Source organism: Pleurodeles waltl, chromosome 3_2, assembly GCF_031143425.1.
Source record: "Pleurodeles waltl isolate 20211129_DDA chromosome 3_2, aPleWal1.hap1.20221129, whole genome shotgun sequence".
NCBI classification, from domain to species: domain Eukaryota; kingdom Metazoa; phylum Chordata; class Amphibia; order Caudata; family Salamandridae; genus Pleurodeles; species Pleurodeles waltl.
The window spans coordinates 78,230,349-78,251,494 of record NC_090441.1 but is presented as its reverse complement, the minus strand read 5'-3'; the positions used below and the strand labels follow the sequence as shown (position 1 = coordinate 78,251,494).

The following is a 21,146-nucleotide window of genomic DNA, read 5'->3' as shown; positions in this document are numbered from 1 at the left end:
GCCCACCGATTCTCTTGCTCATTTAATTGAGAGGTAGGAGCAGGGTCAACTTAAGGATTTTGGAGACCCTGGGCCAAACGTGTTTTGGCCCCTGTTCAGAACAGCTTTGAATTTATGGTCTAATTTCAGCTCTTTCTTGCCCTCTTTGTCCAGGTCACTGACAGTGAACAGGTGCACCGGTACACATTCCAAATGTGTTTACATGTAATAATCAGAGATCCAATTTGGCGAATGTGTGACCTTGGTAATGTGCCTCTTTAAACTGCTGGTAGACCCTCGAAGGGTCCCGTGAGTCCCCTTATTCGCCGGCTGTTCCCCACACTGGCCACCTTGTCCCCGGGGCTCCCTCCGCACCCCTCCATCTCCTTCTACTGGTTGTTCGCAGTCCAGGGTCTGTTCATTTCATCTGGCAGCCCCCTCTTCCCTGGCTACCTGCTACCCCTCGTACCCTCTTGGTGCCTTTGCATCTCGTCCGAGCACATCCCCTTATCTCGCCTCCCTCCCTCCCTCTCAGCCGCGCCCCCGCACCCCCTCCCTTCGCTTTCCCAGGGATGCTGCGCCTGTTGGCCATCCTCCTCTCCTTTTCTGCCTTTCAGCAGATTCCAGCCCTCCCACCCATCTCGCCCCTCCCTCCTGTCTCTAGCACACCCCGCACGCGCTCCCGAGGAGGCAGGGGCACCCCGAGCAGCAGACGTGGGGCAGGGAGACCCCGCCGCATGACCACCCATTCCCCTGCCCAGCCAGGCCAGGGGCGCTCGGCTGCTGCATGAGGCTGATGTTGCTCTGCTGCACCTGGAGAGAAGAGCTGATGGGCGAGGAGGAAGGTCGGTGCGCGCCCGCGGAAGTGGGGGCAAGGGGGGAATTCTAGGGTCCGCTGGGTGGTGAAAGTCAAACAGAGAAACGAGGGCGTGTGGGCGCGGAGGGGGCCACGGGGTCCACGAGGCAGAAGGACGATATGCACCCAAGGGTAAAGAAGGTGCGCCCTGGGGTGGTGCATCCCAAGGAGGGGTGGGCTCAGGGCTTTCGGTGGGCATGGAGAGCACGGGGCAGGGAGGATCGTGGGTGTGTGTATGGGCGTCTGCAAGGCGGAAGGTGTGTGTTCACGATGTAAAGGGCGGAGCTGTCAGGGGTGCGTCCGCGAACTGGAAGATGTCATTTCAGGGGACCGGGGGAGGGCGAAAGTGGGTGCCATTGGCGGGAGGTGGGTTGTCTGGGTAAGGTCGGGGGTTGTGAGGTGGAACGCATGCATCCATTGGAAGGGAGGCGTGTACCCCAGGAAGTGAAGGCCGGGGCTCCGTGTAGTGCAGCGTTCAGGCGACAAGGGGTTCAAGGTGCGAGGTCACGGGGTAAAATGATGCCTTGAGAGGTAGAGCGGTGTGTTATCCACTCCGCGGGTGGGTGCACGGGAAGTGATGTGGTTGCTGAGGGGGTGTGGGTGTCTGTGGAGAGGGGGCAGATATCTATCAGCTGGAAAGAATGTGTGTATGAGGAGGAATGCAGGTGCTCATGACATAGAGGTAACGTCACTGAGGAGGAAATGGTACAAAGGTGAGAGTCTGCGAGGGAGGGGGGGGGCTGTCTAGCGAAGAAGGTGGGTATTTCTAGGAATAGTTTTGCCCATGGAAGGAAAGTGGCTGTCCATGGTGTTGAAGGGGGCTGGGTATAAGAGAAGGGGTTGTGTCTTAAAGGAAAGGTAAGAGGAGGGTGAGATTCCTAGGGAGGAAGGTGTCTAAGATTGGGAGATGGGTGTGAAGAAAGTTTAGGGTGCCCCAGAGAGAACTGAGGTGGGTGGGTAATGTAGGTGGTGAGTGTCGGTGGATCTTTAAGGGGGATGTGTATCTAGGGCTGGTACGTTGCTGTGCAGGGCACACGGTGAATGTCTAAAGAAGAAAAGCGGGTGTCTGTGGACGGGATACAGATGTCTTGGGGACAATGTGTCTGTGGGAGGACGGTGGGTGCTTATAGGCGTGATGGGGATGTCTACGTTGATTCGGTGTTTACAAAGGAGAACGCTGTAAAGGGGGTAGATGGGGATGTCTCCTTTAGGAAGCTTGGTGGAGTCAGAGGAAAGGTGGGTGATCTGCCTGGTCTGAAAAAATGAATAGGAAACTTTTCATTTTTTTTGTAATACATCACATTTTCTTTTAAGGAAAACGAGTTGCATTTCAAAAACAAAAACTGCTTTTTTAAAAAGCAGTCACAGACATGGTGGTCTGCCGACCCCAGCAGGCCAGCATCCCTGTGAGTGAGGCCATTCTCAAATGGGCCACAAATTGCGACCTGCCTCATGAATATTAATGAGGCAGGTCCCTTGCGACTCATTTGCGAATCGCATACAGTGTCTGAGACACTGTTGTACATCAGGTTTTGTGACTCGCAAATTGTAAGTCGCTAAATCTCATCATTTGCGAGTTGCAAAACCTGACGTTTGTACATGTGGCCCCAAGTCCCTTGTGATGATGACAGATCACTCACTCTGTCTGCATCTCTTGGGCCTGGTGGTGTATTAATGAATGAAACTCTTGTTTGGAATGCTAATTTTAGATCCCTGTAGGAATGCTTTTTTTCAGTTTTGTTGCATGTGGTTCCCATATTCCCATATTTCTGGATCACATGTTTGTTGGTAGGGTTCTAAGCACTCACCCACGTAAGGCTGATTCTGGCCACATCAGGGCATTTCAGTTCACTCTGATTTATTTGAAAGGCCTGTTGGGACTGTGTTTGGTTTGCGTCTAACTTTTGAGGGTTGATTCAAGTCTCAGTGTCCGACCCCACATGTGGCCGATTCAGTTCTCAGTGTAAGCGCCATTCTTATTGCGCCTCATGGCTTGCGTGTGACTGGTGTAGGACCCAGTGAGTAGTTTGTGTGAGACAAGATCAGATCAGTGCACTTCCCATGTGTCCAGGCCAGTTCTGTACAACAGTTGGACCTGGTTTAATGAGGTGATCACCTAGAACTGGCTCTTGCCTCCACACTTCTCCTGCTGTGCTGCTTGTGATCTAGGTGACCATGCCCAGAACACAGCTCTTGGCACAACTGATGCCAGTTGTGAAGCCGCTGCCACTGCTGGATCATGCACCATGGCACAGATCTGTCTCCGCTTGTACCTTGCTTGCAGGTCAGTGCTGGCACAGGAACACAATTAACCTGAGTGCCTTCTGGCTGCAAGCCTCTGAATGTGACATCATTCCTGGCTGACATTGAGTGAACCTGGGACTTTACCAGCAGTGCTGAGGTGGAGTGAGCATAGAGGCTCAGGAAACTGCACAGACAGTCACCGTGGTGGGAGGCAGAGGAGGCGGCAGGTAGCGCAGTCAGCAGAAGGCTGAGGCTGCCCCCCAGCCTCATTGGCTCGTGAGTTGGTGAGTGGCTACTAATGGATGTCAAGCAACCAGGCGTCTTGTGGTGAAGAAATGTACTGAATGCCTTCATCCACACCAGACCGTGACAAGGTACATAACATTGCGACCATCTCTTAGTCTACGCTTTAGGGCGCACTTTGCAAAGAAGTTACAGTCGTTGATGGAGCTTTCTGTTTTTAAGATGATTTTTTAAGTGTCAGAATATGGCAGGCTTGTTGTTAAAAAGCGCCAAGGCCCTTCGCAGGAGGCCACTGCAGCCTGCACCACCGACTGACCACGCTAGCCCTGCCAGTGTCAGTACCTACTAACCATTACACCCTACAACTAGAACAACTCAAACTACTCCAGGTCACCCAAAGCTAAAACAATGGCTTGGGCAGCAGGCACTAGTCATTTTTATTGTATACTGAATTCTAAAAGAACTATTGTTGTACTAATTTCAAAATTATACAGACAGTGCCACCATGTGGCATAAGTGCTGGTACTGATAGTAAGTGCTGGTGTCCAGCACCGGAAACCACCAGCTCAAATTAAGCACTGGACATGAAGAATGAGTTAGGTTTTGTGTAGCCAACGGTAACTGGTCTTTTTCTGGGGGTGGGGGGGGGGGGAGGGGGTGTTCAGTTCCACTTCATAACCACACGTTTACATTAAATGTAATTTTATGCACATTTATGAGTTTTTTTAATACACAATATATTTTAATGTGATATGAGCAAAATAAAAAATAACTTACCATTAACAAAGTTTTTTCAGAGAGTTTTTGGTTGAGGACATAATCTCTCTGTTTTCTATACAACCAGTTCCCACTAAAGACAGCATTCGACAATGCGCAGCAGTAGTTGAGCGTAGGCATGACCTTTAGCCAGGTAGTGAGCCCCATTTTATGTGTGTCCCACCTTCCATGTATCAAACTTTGAGATCTTTGCGGTGCAATGCAGGGGTTGGCCACAGAACCTTACTTATGGCCTGACCCTGCACCCAACTTCCTGAGCCTCTAACCTCCAACACCTGCATTGCATGGGCATTGAATGTGTGCAGTGGAGGTTGGCCACAGAGCTCAGCTCTGCTCCTAACCTCCCGCGCAAACAGCCTCCCAACGCACTCCATCGTCCAACCTTTCAAAAGGCTAATCCCTACTTCCTTTGGCTGTGACAAGAGTGCCCTGGGTGCTGGCTGTGTACTTCCCATGTGCCACGTAACTAGCTGTGCGTGTCCTTCAGCGGTGCATAGAGCATTCTGGGTCCAGGACCCTGTGCCAGCCTCTGCTTCAACAGCCTATGCATAACCATTGGCTGTGCACCAGCCCCCGCCCGCTCCCCACCTTTTACAAGTTTATAATGGTTTCCGGCACTGTTATGATATATTGATTTGTATAGCGCACTAGTCACCTGAGAGGTTATCCAGGTTTGTAGGTGGGTGGTCCCAAGGTGCTTATACGAAGAGCTAGGTCTTCATCTTCTTGCAGAATAAGTGAGGAGAAGGCTCTGAAGTGCTGAGGGAAGTCATTCCATGTCTTGGGTGCGATGTAATATATACTGCTGCTGTGTTTTTTCAAGACATGGATCAGAAAACTCCCAATCACTTCAGTGCCATCAAGGTTTGTGTACAGCGTGCAAAAAGGCTCTGGCCTCATCATCTTGGTGTCCTCAAAGATAATGTGAAAGCTGCTAGGGCTTTAAAGGACACCCAGTGCAGCAGTGTTTAAGTCTGCGCAGTAGCATATATGTCCTAACAGCTAGGGTGGTGGAAGGAGAGATGGTGGTGTGAGAGGAGGCAGCGTCTCTTACCCCCTACTCTTCGCCCCTTTATGGCGGCGCCCCTGCTCAAGGAGTGACGTTTGACCGTTTCCAGTGCTGCGGTCCACAGGAGGTGGCGTCCGGCTCCAGTGCAGGTGGCTTCTGGCTGCAATGCTGGTAACACCAGTGCCAAGTCAGAGATACGTCTTGAAGACTCAGCACACCGTGCGTCCAGCCTGGCCGAGGCCACCAGAGCCACAGACAACCCGCAGCGGGTGCGTGCCACGTTTATGAGAGGCCACTGACTGCTTAGGACAGGCCCATCATACACAGGGCTCCAAGAGGGAGGTGGGGGGGGGCAGAAACGCAGTGCATTTTAGTGTGTGGGGATTGTGAAGATGCTGATATCATGCAGACATCACTGGTGCTGACACTGAGACCGAGTGCTAAACATTCATATCGGAGAGTTCATCTTGGCACTCGTCGCCCTGCGGATTCAGCCCTTGGCAGGTGAGCGGTCTTTCAGGATGCCGTTCTTGTACCTTCCCTCTCAGGGTCATCTGAAGCTTGGAATTCTCTCAGACGGCAGTCCAGTCCCTCAGATTATAGATGCATTACTGGCTGAAATAAATGCTACCAAACAATACGGTGCATTTATACAACTGCACAGGCCCTGCTTTGGTTATAATGATTTAGGCCAGTGGTTCCCAACCTCTGGTCTGAGGCCTCCTGGGGGTCTGCGAAGCATCCTCAGGGGGTCCGCGACTGCTTAGAAAATTAAATAATATTAACGGATTAGGTCCCCAGCTTTCAGTAATGACTCAGTGGGGGGGTCCTCAGATTCCAATGATGATTCCGTGGGAGTCCCAGTGTTCCACTAGTGATGAAGTTGGGGTCCACAGAAGTCAAAATGTTGGGAACCACTGCTTTAGGCAATCTTTGCTCTCCAGATGACAAGTATGTTACATGCTCAGGCCTTAGAGCCCTCCTTCAGGCACAGACCGCCCAAGCTTTAGAGTGCACAGTCATACATAGCACAAGCCTCGGACAACAGAGCCTCCTAGAGGGCACTGGCATCCCTCAGTCATACACAGCTCAAGCCTCAGACCGCAGAGCCTCCTAGAGATCACAGACATCCCTCAGGCATACATAGCTCTAGCCTCGGATAACATAGCCTCCTAGAGGGCACAGACATTCCTCAGGCAGACACGGCTCAAACCTCAGACAGCAGAACCTCCTATAGAACAGATATCCCTCAGTCATATACAGCTCAAGCATCAGACTGCTGAGTCTCCTAGAGACCACAGACATCCCTCAGGCATACACAGCTCAAACCACAGACTGCAGAGCCGCTCTTCGGGCACCGGTACTTCAGGCTTTAGAGGGCACAGACATCCCCCAGTCATACACAGGTCAAGCCTTAGATTGCAGAGCCTCCTAGAGGGCACAAACATCCCTCAGGCAGACACAGCTCAAGCCTCAGACAGCAAAGCCTTCTATAGAACAGATATCCCTCAGTCATACACAGATCAAACCTCAGACCAAATAGCCTCCTTCATATCACAGACATCCCTCAGACATACATAGCTCATGTCTCTGACAATATTGCTGCCTAGAGGGCATAGACATCGCTCAGTCATACACAGCTCAAGCCTCAGACTACTGAGTCTCGCAGAGAGCACAGACAACCCTTACGCATGCACAGCTCAAACCTCAGATTGCAGAGCCACTCTTCAGGCACCATCACTTCAGGCTTTATAGGGCACAAACATCACACAGGCATACACAGCTCAAGCCTCAGACTGCAGAGCCACCTAGAGGGCACAGACATACCACAGGCATACACAGTTCAAGCCACGGACAGCAGAGCCTCCTAGACGGCACAGACATCCTCAGGCGTACACAGCTCAAGCCTTGGGCAGTACAGCCTCCTCGAGGGCACAGACATCCCTCGGACATACACAGCTCAAGCCTCAGATTACAGAGCGACTCTTCGGGCACTGGCACTTCAGGCTTTAGAGAGCACAGACATCCCCCGTCATGTACAGCTCAAGCCTCGGACAGCACAGCCTCCTAGAGGGCACAGACATCCCTCAGACATACACAGCTCAAGCTTCGGACAGCTGAGCCTCCTATAGAACAGATATCCCTCAGTCATACACAATTTAAGCCTCACACCGCAGAGCCTCCTTGACATCACAGACATCCCTCAGGTACACGTAGCACAAGCCTCGGACAACATAGCCTCTTAGAGGGCACAGACGTTCCTAAGGCAGACACAGCTCAAGCCTCAGACAGCAAAGCCTCCTATATTACAGATATCCCTCAGTCATACATAGATCAAGCCTCAGACTATTGAGTCTCCTAGAGAGCACAGACATTCCCCGGGTATACACACCTCCTGTCTCGGACAGCAGAACCTCCTAGAGGGCACAGACAACCCTCAGGCATACACAGCTCAAGCTTTGGACACCTGAGCCTCCTATAGAGCAGATATCCCTCAGTCATACACAGCTCAAGCCTCAGACCGCAGAGCCTCCTAGAGATCACAGACATCCCTCAGGCATACATAGCTCTAGCCTCGGATAACATAGCCTCCTAGAGGGCACAGACATTCCTCAGGCAGACACGGCTCAAACCTCAGACAGCAGAACCTCCTATAGAACAGATATCCCTCAGTCATATACAGCTCAAGCATCAGACTACTGAGTCTCCTAGAGACCACAGACATCCCTCAGGCATACACAGCTCAAACCACAGACTGCAGAGCCGCTCTTCGGGCACCGGTACTTCAGGCTTTAGAGAGCACAGACATCCCCCAGTCATACACAGATCAAGCCTTGGACAGCACAGCCTCCTAGAGGGCACAGATATCCATCAGGCATACACAGCTCAATCCTTAGATTGCAGAGCCTCCTAGAGGGCACAAACATCCCTCAGGCAGACACAGCTCAAGCCTCAGACAGCAAAGCCTTCTATAGAACAGATATCCCTCAGTCATACACAGATCAAACCTCAGACCAAATAGCCTCCTTCATATCACAGACATCCCTCAGACATACATAGCTCATGTCTCTGACAACATTGCTGCCTAGAGGGCATAGACATCGCTCAGTCATACACAGCTCAAGCCTCAGACTACTGAGTCTCGCAGAGAGCACAGACAACCCTTACGCATGCACAGCTCAAACCTCAGATTGCAGAGCCACTCTTCAGGCACCATCACTTCAGGCTTTATAGGGCACAGACATCACTCAGGCATAAACAGCTCAAGCCTCAGACTGCAGAGCCACCTAGAGGGCACAGACATACCACAGGCATACACAGTTCAAGCCACGGACAGCAGAGCCTCCTAGACGGCACAGACATCCTCAGGCGTACACAGCTCAAGCCTTGGGCAGTACAGCCTCCTCGAGGGCACAGACATCCCTCGGACATACACAGCTCAAGCCTCAGATTACAGAGCGACTCTTCGGGCACTGGCACTTCAGGCTTTAGAGAGCACAGACATCCCCCGTCATGTACAGCTCAAGCCTCGGACAGCACAGCCTCCTAGAGGGCACAGACATCCCTCAGACATACACAGCTCAAGCTTCGGACAGCTGAGCCTCCTATAGAACAGATATCCCTCAGTCATACACAATTTAAGCCTCACACCGCAGAGCCTCCTTGACATCACAGACATCCCTCAGGTACACGTAGCACAAGCCTCGGACAACATAGCCTCTTAGAGGGCACAGACGTTCCTAAGGCAGACACAGCTCAAGCCTCAGACAGCAAAGCCTCCTATAGAACAGATATCCCTCAGTCATACATAGATCAAGCCTCAGACTATTGAGTCTCCTAGAGAGCACAGACATTCCCCGGGTATACACACCTCCTGCCTCGGACAGCAGAACCTCCTAGAGGGCACAGACAACCCTCATGCATACACAGCTCAAGCTTTGGACACCTGAGCCTCCTATAGAGCAGATATCCCTCAGTCATACACAGCCCAAGCCTCAGACCGCAGAGCCTCCTTGACATCACAGACATCCCTCAGGCATACACAGCTCAAGCCTCGGACAACATAACCTCCTAGAGAGCACAGAGAACCCTCAGGCATACACAGCTCAAGCCTCAGATTGCAGAGCCACTTTTCGGGCACCGGCACTTCAGACTTTATAGGACACAGACATCTCTCAGGCAAACACTGCTCTAACCTCAGATTGCAGAGCCATTCTCTGGGCACCGGCACTTCAGGCTTTATAGGGCACAGACATCCCTCAGACATACACAGCTCAAGCCTCAGATGGCGGACCCTCCTACAGGGCACCAACGTCCCGCAGACATAAAAAGCTCAAGCCTCAGACAGTACAGCCTCCTGGAGGGCACAGCCAACCCCAGGCATTCACAGTTCAAGCCTCAGAAGACAGATCTTCCTACATGGTACAGACATCCCTCAGGCATACACAGTTCAAGCCTTGGACAACAGAGCCTCCTAGAGGGCACAGGCATCCCTCAGGCATACACAGCTCCACCTTGGATAGCAGAACCTCCTAGAGGACCAGACATCCCTCAGGTATGCACAACTCAAACCTCAGATTGCAGAGCCACTCTTCGGGCACCAGCACTTCAGGCTTTATAGGGCACAGACATCCCTCAGACATACACAGCTCAAGCCTCAGACTGCAGAGCTGCCTAGAGGGCACAGACATCCCTCAGGCATACATAGCTCAAGCCTCAGACAGCACAGCCTCCTGAAGGGCACAGACACCCCCAGGCATACACAGTTCAAGCCTCGGACAGCAGAGCCTCCTAGACAGCACCGACATCCTCAGGCATACACAGCTCAAGCCTCAAGCAGCAGAGCCTTCTAGAGGGCACAGACATCCCTCAGGCATACACAGCACAAGCTACAGACTGCAGAGCCAATCTTTGGGCACCGGCACTTCAGGCTTTACAGGGCACAGACATCCCTCGGACATACACAGCTCAAGCCTCAGATTACAGAGCGACTCTTCGAGCACTGGCAGTTCAGGCTTTAGAGAGCACAGGCATCCCCGAGTTATGCACAGCTCAAGCCTCGGACAGCACAGCCTCCTAGAGGGCACAGACATCCCTCAGGCATACACAGCTCAAGCTTTGGACATCTGAGCCTCCTAGAGGGCACAGACATACACAGCTCAAGCCTCGGACAGCAGAGCCTCCTATAGAACAGACATCCCTCAGTCATACACAGCTCAAGCCTCAGACCGCAGAGCCTCCTTGAGATCACAGACATTCCTCAGGCACACGTACCACAAGCCTCGGACAACATATCCTCCTAGAGGGCACAGACGTCCCTCAGGCAGACACAGCTCAAACTTTAGGCAGCAGAGCCTCCTACAGAACCGATATCCCACAGTCATACATAGATCAAGCCTCAGACTATTGAGTTTCCTAAAGAGCACAGACATCCTTCGGGTATAAACAGCTCAAGCCTCGGAAAGCAGAACCTCCTAGAGGGCACAGACATCCCTCAGGCATACACAGCTCAGGCCTCAGACAACACAGCCTCCTGGAGGGCACAGGCACCCCCAGGTATACACAGTACGAGCCTCAGACAACAGAGCCTCCTAGACAGTACAGACATGCCTCAGGCATACACAGCTCAAGTCTCAGATAGCACAGCCTCCTAGAGGGCACAGACATCCCTCAGGCATACACAGCTCAAGTCTCAGACATCACAGTGTCCGAGAGGGCACAGATATCCTTCAGGCATACACAGCTCAAACCTCTGACAGCAGAGTGTCCTAGAGGATCAGACATCCCTCAGGCATACACAGCTCAAGCTTCAGATTGCAGAGCCAGTCTTTGGGCACCAGCACCTCAGGCTTTATAGGGCACAGACATCCCTCAGACAAACACAGCTCAAGCCTCAGATTGCAAAGACACTCTTCAGGCACCAGCACTTCAGGCTTTAGAGGGCACAGACATCCATCCACAGCTCAAACCTTGGACAGCACAACCTCCTAGAGAGATACCCCCCAGGCATACACAGCTCAAACCTCAGATTGCAGAGCCATTCTTCGGGCATTGGCACTTCAGGCTTTATAGGGCACAGACATCCCTCATACATACGCTGCTCAGCCTCAGACTGCAGAGCCTCCTATAGGGCACAGACAACCTGCAGGTATACACAGCTCAAGCCTCAGACATCTAAACAAGCCTGAGAGAGCAAAGCCCCCTAGAGGGCACAGACATCCCAAGCAGCTCCTTGTACACAGCTCAGGCCTCAGATAGCATGCCTTCTTCTTGTCCGATAGCTTTTGTGGGCTTTCCTTCCTCTTCTTGTGTTTGTCCCTCCCCTGCAGCATTGATGCATTACTTGTGCCCTCCCACTGCTCTTTTCTCAGGTGCTATTTTTCTATTTGTTCAAGCATTCCACAAAAGTGCAAGTGTTTCCCAGCTGTTCCCTTGTGTGCTACTCTTCCCCCTTCGCACTCTGTTGAGCTTTCTCTTGCCAGTGTGCATCTTCCCTGCCATCTCCTGTTGCTCTTTCCACCGTTTACTTTTCCTACCCTGCTCTACTGTCCTCTCTCTCCAATCCTGCATCCATTGGGCTGATTCCCCCTCCCACGCCCTGTGCTACTTCCCCCTGTCCTCCTGTTGCTACCCCCACCTCCATCCTCCATGATTCTATCCTTCCTCTTCGTATTGCCTCCTCCACCCTCTCCCATGTTGCTGTCTCTCACCCATGTCCCTCCCTTTTCTCATGACTCCCAGAGAAGCTGAGGATATTTGGATCTGCTTTGCCAGGGAGCACATGACTTGCATGACTTTTGAATCAACTTCACCAGAGAACAAATAGTGCAGCTCTAGCTCTAAAGGGGCGCAGTGTTACCAAGAGCCCCAGGGCCTGAAATCACAGCCTAGGATGTCACATTGGAAAGGTCAGGCTAAAATGCTCAACTCCCTCCTCTGGCATGCAACAGCAGCTGTGCTTCTGTCTTCCCAGAGAGGCTGCAGCATGATGAAGAGGAGCACAGAGCTTCTTTCTGCTTGTTCTTTTTGTGCCACAGGTTTTAGATTTGACTTCAAGGACTCCACAGTTTTAGATCACCACGATTTGTAGGTCTCATATATGAGGCAGCTTGTAGCTCAGAGTAGGCAAAAGCCTTTTGTGGACCACAGTGCTCCAGGTCGGTCTCTAAAAGGTGCATGACTTAAAACATATGAACTATAGCCCTGCTCCAACAGCCTGCTGTGGCCTGCAATTAGGCACCTCTTTGAGAATCTTGCTATTGCATCCAGAGATATCACACAACAACAAACATGCCTAAGACAAACCAAACCTGTTGACTTTGTGAGTGCTTTATAAACGATTGACATAAATGAGTAACAACAATGAATTTGCTGTAAATAATTAGAACTGGTAATTACAAATGCTATATATGTAGCCATCACCATGTGCACACTGTGAAGAGGCCAATCATTGGATGAGCATGTTGAATATTCTATGAACACTGTTATGGCCCACTGACCCACACTGCCAATATCATCAGCTCCAGAGCTTTCAATATTGTGTCATTTTGAACAACCTCCCATACTCAGAATTCATGTGGATACATAAATGCGACTCAGCTCACGCGTACTATAAAAGCATTGGAAAACCTAAGTGCTCAGCCTTTTAGAGCCCAGACCACTTGCCATTTGCAATACTTAAAAAAAAAATACCAATTACATTAGACAATTGCACTAAAGCAAAGAGAGTTTACAAATGTTAACACTTTCAAAGCCTTAGAGTAAAATATACAATGTATAGAAACATATTGCTAAAACATTGGCAAAGTCAAAGGGTCACAAAGGTGAGACCTTCTGGACTTTTCAATGCTTGTTGTAGTTGTGCCAGAGTTCACTGAGATATTTTAAAGTCACTGATTTATAAAGAAATTTACTTTTAAAAAAGGTGTGTACTGGAAAATTGCATAAACCTGATTTTAACAAATTAAAAGCTCCCTTCATTGGACATTATTGCCAATATGCCATTGTTTGTGCATCTCTTAACAGCTTCAATAAAACATGTGTTTCAATATGATTTGGGTTTAGCCTTAAATCACAAACATTCTAGTCATACCCAACTTACTTATACTGTGAGTAACCAGATGTAACCAGGGGATAATTTATCTAACCGTGTAAAAATGAATTCTAATGTTCTAGACTGTCCCTTCTTCCAGTGTTCCGGTTTGAAGGCCCGTATTCTAAGGGAGACGCGAGGAATTAACTGTGTCATTTTTGCTGTGGTGCTGGAGAATCGATTGAGCATAGTATGGGTTTATGTTCTGTTTTCAGGGCTGGACTGGGAACTTCCAGCAGCCCCGTAAAAAAATATAAATTCAGCCCTCGTTTGGTGTATGTAAGTCCTCCCCTCCAAGTTAGTACACGTGCATTCACCCTAAAACCATGTCCAAAAAATCAAACGGGCAGCATTCAAAGTTGCTGCAGGACCGCGGAACTGAACCCCCTTTTCCGGGGACCGAAACAAGCATCCTGGGGTCTGCAACCGGCCTCCAGGGGTGCAGCCTCCCAGGGGTGTGTCCACTTCCCCGGCTGGCCAGTCTGGCCATGCCTGTTTTACCGATCTGTGGAGACTTTCTATTATCCATCTTTAAAGCTTCAAGTTTTAGGTCAGTTTGTAATGCCACTGCCTATTGTTTTAGTACCTGCTTCAGTAAACAAATTGAGTTCATTGTGTATTTCTTTAAGTCTGCCAAAGCAAGGTTAGATAAGAGTGACATATTGGTCATGATATAGTTGAACTGTTTCTAATCTGAAGTGTGTTCTGAATTATTGTTCTGTTATTCTATAGATGTGACTAACTTCTTTTATACTTCATATATGTCTGGCCACTCAATTATGTTTCACTTATTAACTTGTAATATTGTACGGATTTTTAACATATATACAGAATTCAAGTATACCACACCTATTTTGAGTTTCCATCCAGAAAGCGTGGCATAACATGTGGAATCTGCTTTTAACACACTAAATTCCAGGTGTTTTGTTTTGTTCACTGATAAATTATGGCATGTTTTACCTGTCTAATTCATTGGGGGAACTGCCAGGGTGTGATAATTTTACACAATTTCAATTATGGTCCTTGTGCAAACCCTTGCTTGCACAGTGATCAGAATTTAGCCCTTAAGTTGTATTGAAAACCCTAGCAAGCTAGTTGGCTCAGTGAGCTAAACGTCACTGCTGAGGCAGTGGCCTTTGGTAATTCGAGCAGAAGGGCAGGCAGGCCACACACACATACACTCACCCATCCACGTGCACTCTCACTCACACCCCCATGCATTCACAAACATGCACACATACACCCACTGTCACAAGCACACAAACCCATTCACAGCACAGTCACAAATACACATACATTCATACATTCACACACATCAAACATTAAAAAAATAACTTAGCAGGTGCAGCAGGGATCTCAGCCTCCGAGGTTCCTGGAGGATTGGGATTGCTGCCTAAAGGCAGCCAGTGAGAGAGATGGCAGTCCTCACCTTGTCACAGAGTGAGATCGGGCTAATAAGACTACTAACCCCGCCCCACTCTGACAAGGTGTCACTGATTGACACTCAGCCTTGGGCACTTCACAGCTTAAAACTAGCGTGCTCAGATCCATGGCTATCAGTGGCATGGGGGAGGTCCTCCAAGTGCTTTACCAGGGTAAGCAGGACACACCCATAGGGCTGTGACATCTTCAGCCTGGCAAAGTTCAGCTCAGGCAGCCTGGCGCCCGTACATGTATAGCACCTGGTTGCCTGACCTGAACATAAAGAGTGCCTGTCAAGCTGACCTTTCCTCAGCCTGACAGAAACTTCAGGTCAGGCAGAAGGTGGGGGAAGGGAGCGTGCCCCCTCCGTCATTAATGACTGTCCCTGCTGTGCTGAAGTATGAGGTGTTCTTCAAGCCACATGCTGGAATCCCTGCGCTTGAGTGCCATAAACTCTGGCAAGGCAAGTGTGCCATATAAAGCACTATTTACAACGTTAATATAGATTGCAAGGGCTGTGGCTTCAGACTGAAGACCTGTCCTTAGGATGCACAGTGGGTATAACCCATAGGCCCAGGTCTCAGACAGCAGCCCCTAGTCCCAAACAGGTGGCACTTTCAGGCATTAAACAGCAGACCTGTTAAGCTGAAGCAGCGGCTTTGATTGTATACATTTTTCATGTACTAAGCACCAACGTCACTAGTAGGCACTTCAGAGCTCTTTGTTACACTTTAGCGGTGTTTTGTTTGAGTGAGTAGAGATGATAAGGTGCATATAGACAGCAGTATCAGTCCTTGGTGATCACAGTCCTAACAGGCCCAAGTCTTAGACAACAGAGATTTTCCTCAGATTACAGAAGTAGCACAGGTTCAAATCTGGAGCAGCAGAGTCTTCCACCAGATTACAAAAGTATTGTAAACAGAGGTTATGTCAGTATTACAGTATTATCAGTATTACAGGCCCAGGTCATAGAATACAGAGCTAGCCACAGATTACAAAAGTATCCTATGCTCAGGTGTTAGACAGCAGAGCAATTACTTATTCTACACAAGTCTTACAAAATCAGGCCATAGGCAACAGAACTGTAATTCAGATGACAACAGTTTTATAGATAGATAGAGTTTATATTAATAGTACACATTCAGGTACTTGACAGCAGAACTAGTTTTAAGTTACACGGAGCCTACAGACTCAGGCCTAAGCTTTAGACAGCAGAGCCATCCTTTGGATTTCGCAGTGCCTTCAAGAGTGGGTCTTGAACAGCAGAGCTATCACTTGATGAACTCATCTCTTCTCTTTCGTTGTAGGTAGTGACTTGCCGGTGTGTGCCAGCTGCGGTCAGTGTATCTATGACGGTCAGTACCTCCAGGCTCTCAGCGCCGACTGGCACGCGGACTGCTTCAGGTAAGCGCCTCTCGCTCCAGATTCTGTTGCCCACCCTTAGTTCAGCTTTCTGCTGCGTCCTCTCTGTTGAGCATGACATGGTGATTTTGAGACCCTTTCAATGGCCATGACCGGTACACCCCGCTAATCAGCGCACTACCATAAATTCATTCTTTTATATTGCATTGCATAGCCTATTGTTCCCCAAGGTGCCAGCACAAGAGAAATCCAGTCCTCCATAGACAAACTCTTTCTGTGTTTATAAGAGACATACATGTTGAAGATATGTTGATGTTATTTGCTGATGTTTGTGTAGCTTACATATGGCCTTCTGACCACTTCATATCATTTGGAGAGACTGAAGGGAGAAGGTACGTGCAAGATGGGGAGGACTAAAGATGGGGATGCATGGGAGACGGTGCAGCGGAGACGATGGTCCAAGTAGTGGTTGATAAAACCTTCAAAGGCCCCTTCATCGATTGATGGACTTCACATTTGCTGTGGTCTCTTTGGTGTGTGCTATTTGTTAGACCCTCTATTTTTTTTTACATATGTTTATCTTAGTGTGATTTAGTATTGGAAAACTGTAGTAAAGTACACCTGAGACAATGTATGTCTTCTTATAAGTCCCAAAAAACTTTACATTTTATAAATTAATTTAGCTTGGATTGGGTTCAGCTAAAGAACAATCCTTAGAATTTATCATTTCTGTACAATTATTTCTTCCGTGTGTATGTCTTTCTTGAGACACTAAAACACACCTTATCTGAATTCCCACCTTTTAATATTGCATACGATCAAACTCAAACAGTATGGCATTTAACTTACTGTGTTCAATAAAGTTGTCTTAGCTAAAAAAAAATACTTTCTTTCCTGTGCTAACTAAATCAAACTAAATGTGTGATATTAGGAAAAGAACATAATAGCACATGTACTACGGCTCAACAAAGTCATGCAGGTATTCTGTTGTCGTTTTACAAACTACTTTTCCTTCACATTATGTTTATTATTATGTCATTTGAACCTCATGGGAACCATGGGCCAGATGTATCATGTTATCTAATAGCGATTACCTAATTGTGTTTTTTGCGAATCGCAATTAAGTAATCACTATTGAAATGTATGAAACTCTAGGAGTTTAATACTGCGATTCCCAAGGGCTTGCAAATTGTCCTACCTCATCAGCATTCATGAGGTAGGTTGCGATTTGCGAGCCATTGCGAATGGCTACAATCATGGGGATGGTGGCCTGCTGGGCCCTGTGATTGCTTTTCAATGAAGCAATCTGCCTGCTCTTAAAAAACGTTTTTGCATGCATTCACAAAGGGGAAGGGGTCCCTTGGAGGACCCCTACCCCTTTGCGAATGGGTTACCACCTACTTGAAGTAGGTGGTAAATGCGATTGTTTTGTGACCGCATTCACGGTTACAAAACAATCACACATACCTCTGCGATTCGGTATTAGGAAGGGACGCCCTTGACATGCCCCTTCCTAATACCGAATCGGTATGTAGTCGCAAATCCAATTTGCGATTCGGTTAAAAGTTACCGAATCGCAAAGTGGACCTGTTGCATACCAAAATGCATTTTTGCGATCTGCGATTGCTAAAATGTTTGATACATCTGGCCCCATATTCCTACCGATATGAAATTATAGAAGCACGTTCATCCCTGCCAGCACTGACTGCTCAGCAATGCAAGAAAGGACAGGCAGTGGGATAGGGGAGAGCAGGCAATAAAACAATAAACCACAGAATATCTACACTGCATGTGGTAAACTCCTCCTTGCCTAGCTATTCTTACTTCTCTCTAATCCTGATGATAATTTGAGTTTCTTTCAAATCAAAAGGTAACAAATCATATACTAATTAGCACTACATCTCTTTTAGTTGACGTTGCAAGGGAGTTTCCTGGTTGGTTTTCAGTTTTGATGTCTTAACTGTTTTTGCTAAGAGGGGTACATTAAAAGGATTTTCCAGTCTGAGTGAAACTGTCATTGATATTTTAAATCAAATGTATTTTATCTAACACAATTCTCCAAATATCGACTTTCTGGCCTGAGGATAACCACTCTGAATCCACCTGTCAGGCGATTCTCTAAATCCAGGAAAGATGGTGGAAGAGGCCTACACGTTCAAGATTCTACTTTGTGAACCGCGCCACCCTCCCCTGCTCTCAGCAGCCCTCCAATACCGTAAGAGATCTCAGAAGGCTCTTCTGCTCAGTTTTTGACTACTGAAGGATTCACTAGTGCCCCAACCACCACCAATTCTTTTGCACCAACCAGTGCTTTAAATACATACATACGAGTCCTCCCCCACTAGATATGTTTGTGCTTTCAAAGCACTGCCGCCATCTCAACATACCCAAGGCCGTAGCAGTGTAAAATCTTAATGGACATACCCCAGTCTCACGCCTTGCTGTTGTGCCTGAGCCAACATGCAAACTTGTGTTAACGTCTGCCCCCGAAACAACACACTTTGAGGCAGCTAAGAGCGGCATGTAGTGCGCTAGAAAACAAATGTTGAAGTAAATCATTCATTGAATAAATAACCTGCAGGCTAAATTTTAGGGAGTAATGTTTTCATTTTCATGGAGGAGAATGCAACCATTGAATATTGTTATTGCTGTGAGATGATGTCTCAATACTTGTAATAGCACGCCTGGTCCTTAGTAAGTAAACTTACAAGGGGACGCGTATAGGTCGATGAACCATTTGGATCGCGTGGAGTATCCTAGCTATGGTGTAACCAATGACCATCAATAATCAATACACAATCAGTATTCAATAAGCAAAACATTAATCACCAATCATTAACGTCAAAATGTAATGAATAACCTCACCTCAATTACACGTTTATCAATTTTATTTCCCTATTTGTTCCAATTCTAAGTCATAAGGTTAATTCAAACTTTATTCTATTCACTCAAGATTAATTCATTAGTGACCACCAATAACATAACCTTATCAGTACTTGAGAAAACATACGTTCTAATGCCTCAGCATATGCCAATAAAGAAGAATGTGTTACCATGAATAGCAGAGTTCAGCAAATAAGTCCATTGATCATTTGTCACCGTATACGTCAACGTCTCAGAATGGGAACCCTACCTAACCCAGATTAGCATTGGCATGTGGGACTTCATGCGAAAACAGTTTGGAACATGAATTTAGAAAAACATCTAGTTAGAAGAAAAACTATAAAACAGCGCAGTTGGTACCTAGAAGAAAAGGCACAAAAAGTAAATCATTCACATTGTCATAGCTACCTATCCACGGATCAGCAACAAAGTCAGTCTTCCTCTTCAGGTCATCAATCGATCAGCAACACATCAGGCTCTAAAGAGCATGAGCCCAATGACAGAGTCTTGAATCTCTTTGAACGTCCACGCCTAACCTCGAACATCTATTCTCTCCAGCGGTTCTCCCTCTAGATCTGAAGTCTTTCCCCTTTGTCACAACATTATATTAAAGTTAACCAGCCTATCCCCCAAAACCTAATTGGTCAATTAGTCACCATATGTGACGCTAGTCAATGTCTTTTATTCTACAAATCTATGAGTTCTAATATTTCGTCGCTCTCAGGTTGTTGATTGGTTCACTGTACGATGTCCTCATCATCCGGCTCATCAGGTATCGAAAATGTGGCATAGTCTTCTCGAGCCAGTGTCTCTATTGTTCGAGTCCTGGGAAAGTACATCTCGTCTGCTTTTCACCGGGTTTGATACACATTTGATTCCCCCATCTCCTGTCTGTCGGTTCATTGCAGAATATTCTAGCTAAGCAGATTTTATTAACATAAGTGGTTCATGGTCAGTTCAATGCATCAGCTTTTCTACATTGCACGATTTTTCAGCTACTGCATAAGGCCTGGCAAAACTAGGCCACAACTTCGGCTAAGTTAACTCTACGATATAATGCAAAACATATGTTATACATCTCAGTATAGCATATTACTACATTATTATTACACATTTTCAATATTTTACATATATCTTAGTCATTTTTAGTACAATTTGTGAATGTTGGTTACCACTCTATGTGAGCACATTTTCAAACGTGCACATTATTTCTCTACATTAATTTTCTCTGCATATTATTATTATTCAAAAATGCATAAACACTCATTAATAATTTCATGTGACTGTTTCAGTGACGTGCCAGAGGGCATTGCGGGGGAATTCCACTGATTTAATTAACACTGCATGTTAATACTAGCAGGCAAATAAAAAGGCATCAAAAATTATTTGGTAGAACTGCGATGTTTGGTGAAGATATCTGATCCAAGTCCCTCTTAAATTAGTATGAAGTACGCGATTAGTTAACATTCTCATGATAACATTCTGACTTCAATCATTCCTTCAGTGAACAGAATTCCAGAAAACCTTAAACCACTAGAAGTATCTCTATTTTCTCTGAAAGGGCCAGACTGTTCCATATTTACTGATAATAGTGACGATGTTGGTTCTATCCCCGGAAGAACTCATTATGTTAAACATTAACACAAACTCCGTAAAAGTACAGGGTTGGACGGTCTAGGCAAGAATTCATTTTAATGCTGCAATATATCCTAACATGGCAAATATTTTTATTTCAGGTGTAGGGAATGAAGCGCCTAGTAAGTTACATTTATTGTTCAATGCGCTAGTGTTTAATTGTAACCATATCATTGAGGGTTAGACTTTTGGTACTACTTGTTGTTAGAATGCACCTCTGATTAACAAGATTGAACTAAGTGATTTGTTAATTGGCCTTTGGTGTGTCTCTACATCAAACAAGCTCCATAACGGCCTCGCATGGGCAAGGACATGTTCCGGCTGTAGGAACACAGCATGACCATGGTTATGATTTTTCCACTCAATACCCTTAAAAGTCCATTCCTTTGAATGTTGGTCAATGAGATCATGTCCTACCCAAAATTGTCCTTCTTTTCAACATTCTAGCATTGAGAGGTAAGCGTCCACATTCACTAGCCATTTATGCATATGCCTGACCGTCTGCTGGTGGTGACACGTTTTCCTTGCATTCACCATGCATCAAGTGGTGATACCCAGAAACCGGTTCCAGGATGCTTGTTCCCAGTCCAGGGTGAACTTGGCCTGGCAGTTCAGGCTGGACTGTTCCCATGGGGTGGCATGGT

General features: G+C 47.5%; 1 protein-coding gene across 3 annotated transcripts in view; it reads left to right on the top strand.

Annotated features, from left to right (window-relative positions):
• The first annotated feature begins 631 nt into the window (after nucleotides 1-631).
• The window catches only part of LIMK1 (LIM domain kinase 1), a 171,330-nt gene continuing 150,815 nt past the window's right edge, over nucleotides 632-21,146 (top strand). For 2 of the 3 annotated variants that reach the window (XM_069226794.1, XM_069226792.1), the window contains exons 1-2: nucleotides 632-824; nucleotides 15,930-16,026. In XM_069226794.1, coding sequence (XP_069082895.1) covers nucleotides 767-824; nucleotides 15,930-16,026 — 155 coding nt within the window. In that variant the 5' untranslated portion in view covers nucleotides 632-766. Of the gene's footprint in view, nucleotides 829-15,929; nucleotides 16,027-21,146 lie in introns of all 3 variants that reach the window. The other variant, XM_069226793.1, reaches the window with a different exon arrangement.